At 31.1% G+C, this 9639-nt stretch overlaps 1 protein-coding gene across 2 annotated transcripts; it reads left to right on the top strand.

Annotated features, from left to right (window-relative positions):
• Positions 1-757: 757 nt before the first annotated feature.
• Positions 758-6307, top strand: LOC107963923 (uncharacterized). 2 transcript variants are annotated; one of them, XM_016900476.2, is made up of 13 exons: positions 760-1106; positions 1539-1716; positions 1829-1891; positions 2026-2131; positions 2305-2409; positions 2497-2573; positions 2669-2783; positions 3371-3443; positions 3808-4002; positions 4157-4277; positions 5089-5313; positions 5390-5441; positions 6036-6307. In XM_016900476.2, the coding sequence occupies exons 1-12, from the start codon at positions 1030-1032 to the stop codon at positions 5435-5437; spliced, it is 1383 nt and encodes a 460-aa protein (XP_016755965.2). In that variant the 5' UTR covers positions 760-1029; the 3' UTR covers positions 5438-5441; positions 6036-6307. The 2 variants fall into 2 exon arrangements, 1 of the variants encoding a protein (XP_016755965.2); XR_001702076.2 differs by lacking the exons at positions 5390-5441; positions 6036-6307 and adding an exon at positions 4340-4449 and having other exon boundaries at positions 758-1106; positions 5089-5226.
• The last annotated feature ends 3332 nt before the right edge of the window (positions 6308-9639 follow it).

Raw genomic sequence — 9639 nt, 5'->3', positions numbered from 1 at the left:
TTTTTAATTGTTGTATTACCTATCATTGGTAATGATAATTTCTCTTAATTTTTAAATAATATATAAATTTAAAAATTATATAAGAAAGTAAACTGTAATGTTCATTTGGGGAAATTTTAAAAAATTGGTAAAATAACATGTAACAATTTTTAATTGTTGTATTACCCATCATTGTTGTATTCAAGTAATAACTCTTTTTTGACATAATGTCTAAAATTACTTATAACACTTCTTTAATTCATAAATAGGAGAATAACGTATTTCAGCGTGCTCAAACCCACGTCTTCTTGTATAAACAACAATGCCTATACCGATCGAGCTAATACTCAATCAGTTTACTCCCTAATATTTAAAAACTAGAAACTAAGCCTTATTGACTATTAGATTGAAGTATAGTTTTGGTCCTTTTATTATAGTTTTGGTCCTTTGATATTTAATCTTTTTACTTTAATTTGACAAAATTTAATTAACTTATTTTATTATTATCTATTCCAAAATGTGAACACATGTATTTAAAAAATAATAATATGTCAACAAATGCTTAAAAAAATTTACATGTTAACCAAATACTTAACAGTGTTATTTAAAAAAAAAAGTTCATATTATCACTTTAACAAAATAATTAATTACAGTAATATTTTGGGCTAATTAATAATATTATTAAAATAAAAACTAAATTATAAATAAAAATAAATTACATAGACTAAATCTGAAATTTTAGCAAAGTAGACATGAGTCCTCCTTCTAATGGACTTCAAAGCAAAGAAGGAAGGGGGGAGGGGGTTATGGACTCTTTGTCGTTTTGACCCAAAAAACCTGAAAATATTGGTCCAGCAGTAACTGCTAAACCCTTTTGATGAAAGCCATTTACATCTTTGAAATCGCTCACTACTAAACTTGTTTCTGGTTTTGGCGCTAATTGAAATAAATTGGAAAAGAGTACAGTTAAACGAAGCTTTTCCCTCTTAGGGTTTGCTTCTTCTTCTTCTTCTTCTTCTTCTTTTTTTCCTTAGTTACAGAGAATCGGAGATGATGGACATTGATGAGCCACTTGATTTTGAAGTAGAAGATTCTCTTCTTATTAACCCTGTTGTTCCCAGCAAAAGGTTTTCAACTGTTACCCTTATTTTTAAATTATTCTCTTTCAATAAATTTCTCTAATATATTCTTAATCTTTCTTTTGTTTCATGTTTTGATACAATTTACCGGTTTGCGTTGCTAGGGTTTTTTTTTTCCTTTTTCGGTTTGGATTTTAAGTTAATGAGGTTGATTGAGAACCCATCAGTTTGAACATGGTTCGCTTCCTTAAAGATAGTCGCTTTGTTAATTTTTTTTTATGAATTTAATAAGATTTTAGGACCTATTTACTTTATTATGCTTTTGCTTTCCCATTTTTGTCAAATTTGTTTTATTTTGTAGGAGAATTGCTTTGAGCATTTCCAATGAATTTGAGCTGCTTACTATGTTCTTTTTTTATATTAATCATGCAGTTCTATTTGATTCTTTGTAGTAATGTGTACTGTAAAAATGGTTTTTAGGAAAAACCTTATGGGACTCGATGAGCTTTTGACTGAACACTACAAGGAGCAAAGCAAACTTATTGAGAATGAAGCCAGGAAACAGGCAAAAGCTCGGAAATGTTATGTGTCTGATGATGAGGATAAGAATTGCAAAGAAGCTATGCTTGCAAGTCTTCTCGATGATTGCCAAAAACAGGCATAAAAACAACCTTTTTTTTCTTTTTTTCCTCATTGCTGTGATATTGTGATGCATTCTGTGTTTGTTTCATTTTAAGTTGACTGAAAGTAAATGTATTTTTCTTTTATAGATGAAAGCAATTCATAGCGTAGAAGAGATGTCTGAATGGGGCTTATGTGTCTTCGGGGAGCAGGTTTTCTCGTGAATAACATTAGTTTATCATGCTTGACATTGTGCTTTCCAACTAGTGGAAGAACTTCTTTCACAAACTTGATATTTCAAGTGACTGAAAATTCTTTATTTTTGGTTTCTTTGTTCAATTTACAGAAGTCTACACCACCTCTATCTTTTCCTGAGCTTGGAAATTGGTCAATTTTGCAGTCTTTCATGAATAATGAGCTCAACTCTCTGGTGGGGCTTACTAAAGAGCAAGGTCCTTCACTTTCTTGTATTTGCTTTCTCATATCCTTTTTTTTGGTAAATATATTTCTCCATTTAGTTTTGGATTGCAGATTGCATCAATTCTAGTTTCCATAATACGCATTTTGTTTGGTGAGAAGAAACGTTCTTGCATGTATCACTGACCTCTTTCACGCATTCTTTTAGGGTGCACTTTCCTTGAAGGGTTATTGAAAAATGGATGGCTCTTAAAATTGATATTTAAATGTGGCTGTGTAGAAAAATCCCTAGCTACATGGACCTTTTTCTTAAGTGAGTATATCCATTACCTTTGGCCCTAGCTTCTTCCTTTAATGGCCAGTGGATGCTTATTTTGTGCTTATCTATTGCTTCTATCAGTGCTGTATTCATCAAAAGAGGAGTTGAGATCGTCTGCTTGTGAGTTTTGGTGTGCCATTCTTTCATCAAAAATTCAGGTGATCAGATGTTTATCTACAATAACTGAAAATAAATTTTGATGTACGTAAAATGAATATTTCTTCTGAATTGGGTATTTGAAAATCTTATCCAGGTTGGCATGCGACCCATTGAAATTGACTGGTACCCCAGCTATCCTGAACTAAAGAGTGCCCTTGAAACATATGGGTTTCTTTTCAATTTTTCATCCAACATATCCGCTGAAAATAGTAAGCTCTGCCGTCTCTTTTCCCACTTCTAGTCCATTTCGTTTAGCACTTAAATTGATTCATCCTCGATCTTCTATAGGCCATGATCACGCATCTTCTACACATCAAGTTAGGATTATTGATGTTGTTGGCAGAAAGTTTGCTTTTATAGTTTAACCATTATGGACAAATACTTTTTCAGATTACGTATTGTTTTCTCAAATCTAATTCTTCTGTTAGTTTCTTAAGGACGAGATCCAGTTGTTACAATTGATTATACATGGTATAAAGCTTTACTGCTAATACCTAATACACTATGTTTTTTTGCCTGCCATCCTTTTCTTTTACATATATTTTTGCCTTCTTTCCTGATCTTACATTCAATGACTCAATTTTTGAACTCTGGTCGTCTGACTTTGCATACACTATGCATTGTGATTTCTCTTCTTTCCTTGTTCAATATATTGAATTCAATTGTTTAGATCTATAGTGAACACACTTGAGGTCAATGCCTCATCCGAGTTGTGGCCTGTTCCTTTCTTCCTTTTTAATCAATAATAAAGGACTGTTTGATTTCATATCTTTCTCACATAAAATTTGGTGCTTAGGTTCTGGTTGTAAAGGGCCACCTCAAAATATCATAACCTGGATCAAATTTACTGCTGTTTATTGTCAAGTAAGGTACGTGACAGTGGGGTTCTAATATCAGAAGTGTATGAATACTTTCATTTGAAGCTGCCTAGGTTCTTTGGGTTTGTCTGTAAGATGAATGTGACTGTTAGTGGTGATTAATGTCCAACATGTAATATAGAAATGTTGAATGGCTGCTACATATTTCCCAAGTGTTTTGAGATTAACAAAATTTTGTGATGTATGGTTTGCTCCCTAGTGTTGTATATTACTGTGAGATTGACCACCTATAGAATTAGAAATCGTGTATTGGCTTTCATACAAGTTGAATTTTCAATATTATGTGATAACAGTTACTCCTTGCTCTCAAATATTGCTGATTTTGAAGTTCAGTATGACATTACTCTCCTTTCAGGTGTAATAAGCAGTCTATCCTTTTGACTTCAGACTGTCAAGAGCTAGCGGAAGTTATCCTTTGTCTATTCTTAGACCGGCGACTTCAAGGTCTCTCAGCTCTTATGAGGAACTGTATGCAATCAATTATCAGTTCATTCACAGAAGAAGAATGGATTAACAGCTACTCTAGAATAGCGAAATCTATTGCCTCAAGGTTATTATTCTTTAGTGATGGTTTCTTAGCCCAACCCTACCCACCCCTACCTTGCTCACTCAATGCTTGAGTGCTTATTGTCGATTGCATTAACTTTCATTTTGCTGTTTCCTTTTTCTACTTTCTTGCTTATGCTTGCCTCACATGAATGCAGAGTTCCTACAGACTTGAACTGCTTGCGAGCAGTGCAATGCATTTCAGGAGTTGATCCTCGTACCAAACATCTCAAAAGCGTTGTTGCCTTCGAAATTCTTGTTAATTGTTTCGAGAACAAGGTAGCCCTCTGTTCTTGCTTTTTCGTTAGTTCTCTGTTTGAAAGTTCTTATTTTCTTGCTAGTTGCTTCCAACTTGAGATTACCGCCATGAGAAAGTGTTGTTTTTGAGGAACTAATGCCATGTGATGATACTAATTTTCTTCTGATGTCATACCAGCATTATCCAGATATGGTAATTATAATGCATTATCTATCTATAATGTACTTAGAGAATCTTTGAATTGATAAAAATATCCTTTATTGTTTATTATGTCATTACATTAACATTAAAGAAATATTTAATCTTTAGTATTAAATTTTTAATATTAGAAAAATATTTTATTAAATTTGAAATTACACTTCTTTATAGTTTTACTATGATTTAAATTATCTAATTTTGAGTTACATTTTTACTGATATTTCAACTAAGGCTTACTATTATAAAATAGATGCATTAGCATTCAACATTTAAGTATTTTCATTTAATTATTAGCAAAGAACTCAGAAAAGACTTCATATTTCACTATAATTTTCATTCTAACTTTAATTATGGTTTGAATTTTTTAATTATTGTAAATTATAAAAATAATTAATATGTTTTAGTTTTCTTCAACATTTTAATAATATTATTTTACATTAGTTAAATAATTAAAAAATAAACATGTGAAATCACGTGCAGCACATGCGATATTAAGAACTAGTTTGTTTAAAACGATAAGATAATAGCATTTGTTGTGACTTTTAAGTTTGAATTTAGCATCTTATACACCACAACTTAGTGTTTAAAATGAGTTTCTAACACTTAAGAGGTTGACTTTGTCATCCTGCTCAGGTTCATGATGATATAGGAATCCTTACATTGCTTATCTCGATAAATGTGAAAGAAAAGGCCTGTGATTTCTTCAAGATGTACATCTATCTGGTTTTGGCTGAAAATTGGCTTCGATATGATGAAATGTTTAGCGATAAGCCAGTAATTTGTGAAATGTGGGGTGTTTTTCTTCGAAACTGTTCTTGCCAAATTAGCAGCTCGGATTTGAGGCCTCATGCATCGAAAGTATGGAACCAAACATTCTTTTCTAACTTCCAAAACTCGGCTTGTTTCCATTTATTAATTTCCTTCTGCCTTGCAGGTTCGAAATAAAGCTGCATTTCTTCTACAAGGCATTGGCAACAGTTAATCAAGTATGTCTTCTAATCCATCCCCTATAAATAATGTAGACTTGTTTGAGAAAAAAGATATCTAAAAGAAGCTAACCATATTCTTATTGTAATATAATCAATGTTTCGATAAAAGGAGCTTCAAATCCATTTGCATTTGCTGCTATGAACACCCTCTAGCAAATTTTAATTTTGTATTTCAAAGCACTGAAAATTTCTTTCCTCATTGATGGAAAAGAAACAAAGGATCTGTTTATAGACTAGTCAGACCCGAATTTGAATCTGACCCCAACCAAGCATAATGACCTCAAAATGTCTTGCACAACCTGTGGAATTACCTTAATCCAAATTACAAAACGAAATGAATCGATCCAGGAAACTTGACCATCAAACTCAAATGACTTGCACCCAAGATGACTCGAAAAGAAATGGCCTGAACCTGAAACAACCGAAACTTGAAAGGACTCAACCTTGAAACTTAATGTGAAAGTTTTAATACCAAAATGGTTTGACCCAGATTGATTTGATTTAAAACCAACCTCACCCGGTCGGTTAATGTTTGGCGCATTTATTTTGTTGCCAACTTGGTTTTTTTGATGGAATTTGATCTTTTTGCAGGCAAGGGTGCAAGTGTTGACCGAATCACCCCGATTCAAAATCTGGATACTTTGAAGAAATATTGGCATTCTTGGGTGTTTATTTTTTGGTAAATTTTGGAATAATTCATTTCTATATGAAGAGGTTATTCCAAAATTAATCCGGTTTAATGTATCTAATTGTGTAGCTTAAGTACATGTAAGTTTAACAATGACTGCAACTTCATACGTCTGACACGATGAGATGTTAGATTAGTGGTTAATGTATCAATTAATCAAATGTTCTTTCCTTAATTTTTGTATTTTTTTCTTTTATCTGAAGTTCAATCCAAGCTAATGGTCTAATCAAATGCAGCCTTTTGTTTATGTTTCTAACCTTGGAGTATACAAGGCAAAAAATGAACCAGAAAAATAAATGAAATCTTCAAGATGAAAAATGAAAAGAATGGGAAAAAAAATTCCCATTTTTGTTGGTTAAAAGCGAAATTTTCAGAAAATAAGAAAAATCTTGAGCAAAGAAAGGTAAAAGAACAGAAAAAAGCAATATATATATAATAATGCAATTATAACCCTTTTTTTTAATAATTATGCTAGTTTTTTGAATTGTTGTTGTTTTACATTTGAACCAGGAAAAGATGACACTCACAAAACTTATTGAGGAGAGAAAGTATCATTTTCTTTCCCCATTTCTGTGGAATTCAATGAATGGATGGAAGGTTTCTTTTTCCTTAAGTTTGATTGAACAGTAAGATTATTGAATTGAGTGGAACCGAGTTGCAGAATCTGAGAATCTGTTTACAAAAATTACAGCTTCAAATTTGGAACCTTGCTCAATCTAACACTCGGATGTTAGTGGTCTGTTTGCCTTTCTTTGATATATACATTTTTTTTCTATTTATGATTTCCTTTCTGAAGTACTTAGTTGTTGGGTCTAATTTTGGTTTTACTCCTCCAACGTATCAAAATTTAAAATTTAATCCTTATACTTTTTTTAACACATCACAAATAGGGCTACTCTTATGATTTTTTGGTGAACACCCAATGCCACTAGGCTCTTGAAGTTCAAACCTTGCATCCAATGTTAACCAAGGTAGTGGGTCAAAATTGATTACAGTGTTAACTACCGTCATTAATAGTGATGACATGAATTTTTTTACCTATTAGTAACATTATAAAAGTAGAAAGATCTAAACATATTAACGAGAACAGTTAACATTATTATCAATATAAACTTACTTATAAGTTCTAACATTACAAAAGTAAATAGATTAAATCTTAATTAAGCAGAACTAAAACCATAATTAGACTGTTTTTCAGGAGCTTAATTTAGGGTAAGTTTGTTTGGAACTCTTTAATCTTTTAGAAATTAAAAAAAAACAAAAACAAAACAAAGGTATTTTGCCTATACTTTCCTGGAGAATTAAACCTATTTTGGTGTATTTTTTTCAGGTAAAAGCTTTGCAGCATGAGATTGTATGCAAGGAAAGACTTAAAGCAAAAAGCCTGGAAAAAAAGGTTAACATTAATCTTAATTTTAATTATTGGAATTAATAGTAAAATAATGTTGCAATGCAACCATTAGCTATAAACAACCAAGGATAATGTTGTTTAAATTGGATTAGATTAGATTAATTGGATTAAGAATCAATTGGTATATTGATTTGGATAAAATCGTTAAATCAATTTTAGAGTAGAACCACTTAAAATCAAAGTTGAATCTTAAATTAGTTGAACCGACTATATATATATTAGCCCAAATTATTGGCTTAAACCGAAAAAAAAAAAAAAGTCTAACCAGTTCAATCCACCAAAATACTTAAATGTATATTTTAAAGCTGAGGAAGAAAAACCTAACGCAAATTGGAGTGTAAAAATTGATGTTAACGTGATTAATGTTATTTATTTGTGTTTATAATTTTTAATTTTTTTCCTTAATTTTTCTATTTTTTTATTTCCCTTATCTTTCATAATTTTTTTTTCTTTTTTAATCTCTGGGTCATTGAAACGATGATCAGACTGAAATTTAGTGACTTACTCAATTTGACCCGAATTCGATTCTAAAAACATTGCATAAGGATTTTACCAAATGGCATCTCTTACTTACAAAAACTACAACCATTGCCAAATGATTGACTTAAAATTTCCAGTCAAATTTTTATTTTGATCTCAATTTGATTTCTCTACATTTTTTTTTAAAATTTGATTTCTCTACTTTGTTAATGGTATAAGTTAATCTAAATTGTTGGAATGTTAATTACAATTCATTATGCTAACATGATTTTTTTGTATGCTAATATGTTATAACTCAATATACTAACTAAAGATATTATAGTAGTAAATACTTAATTTGAGCATAGTAGAGGGACTATAAAGGGTCCTTTGATGGAGAGAGGAAGCGTTGCAAACAAGCGAAAGGGATGCATGGGAGAAGGCGAAGAGGAAGACTGGAGCATATTCGGTAACACTAAGCACAGTGGCAGGTGATGGTCGATAAGATGGAGAAAAAGAAATATGGCTGATGATCAGGCTTAACAAAGAAGTAAGTTGAGAGAATTTAAAAAAAAATCTGAGTTCAAAATGCTGAAAAAGCAAAAGTGTCAGTATTTTCACCAATTGTGAAAAGTTCCTATTTATAGTGTTTCAAGAATAAGAGTTACAAATATGATAATTAATAAGAGTAATGATAGATATTTTCCAGTTACAATTGCATTAATAATTAAGAATTGTTTGTGATGGTGAATAGTGAAAAAGAATTCACTATATTTCTAAAAGTAGGGAAAAACACTCAAGTTCTAGAAAAATGTTAAGAGGAGAACTCTTAACTACCTCCATATTTGATTCATCAAGCCAAGCTCTTCGAAACATCTCAAAAGTGAGGATAACCCAAGAACCCTGCCATATTCTGGGGCTACTTCCACTTCTTCTACTTTGGTGAAGCGGCAATATATGAAACATCTTTCACAAAACATCTCTTAAAACATAAGACAATTGTTGTTCTTGGATTAGAGTTGTTATTGAATAATGATTATTTTGATGTGTTCCAAACTTGAGTTTTTCTCAATATAGTTGCTCTCAATGTAGATGTTGTTTCAAATAAAAATTGTTTTATAGTGATATTTTTCTTAGTAAAGCTTGTTCTAAATAACGACTCTTCCGAGAAAACACAGTTGTTCCAAATACAAGTTGTTCCAAGCAATAACTGTTCTAAATATAGTTATTCTTCAATCGTGATTATTCTAAACAAGAGCTTTTCAGAATTTTAGTTGTTCTCTTTAGTAGTTGTTTTCAAATAATTATACTAGATGACAGTTTTTCTAATTAAAGTCATGTTCTGAACATAGTTATTCTTGAACAACAGTTGTTCTGAATAACAACTATTTTGCTTTGGAAGAGATATACTTGATAGCATAATTTCCTCAAATGTAATATTCTTTATTTCAAAGAAGAGATAAAATACTAATAAGTCAAAATTGAGTATCTAAATGGATAAGACCATAATTTGACCAAACATTTCACAGTTTTCACACTGTTTCTAAGTTCATTCCCTGCATTTTCTTCACTTCTAAATAGTTAAAATTGTGGTTTTTCTTGTATTATGAGAGTAGGGAAAATTGGATATCAGCTGT

The sequence above is a fragment of the Gossypium hirsutum genome, chromosome A03 (assembly GCF_007990345.1).
Source record: "Gossypium hirsutum isolate 1008001.06 chromosome A03, Gossypium_hirsutum_v2.1, whole genome shotgun sequence".
Lineage (NCBI taxonomy): Eukaryota > Viridiplantae > Streptophyta > Magnoliopsida > Malvales > Malvaceae > Gossypium > Gossypium hirsutum.
Note: the sequence above shows the minus strand (reverse complement) of the source record. Positions and strands in the feature narration are given on the sequence as shown.

Excerpts from the sequence above, each read along its gene's own strand:
- LOC107963923 (XM_016900476.2), top strand. The coding sequence starts at position 1,030 with ATGATGGACATTGATGAGCCACTTGATTTTGAAGTAGAAGATTCTCTT. Across the intron at positions 1,107-1,538 it reads CCTGTTGTTCCCAGCAAAAG|GAAAAACCTTATGGGACTCG; the intron begins GTTTTCAACTGT and ends AATGGTTTTTAG. Across the intron at positions 4,003-4,156 it reads GCGAAATCTATTGCCTCAAG|AGTTCCTACAGACTTGAACT; the intron begins GTTATTATTCTT and ends ACATGAATGCAG.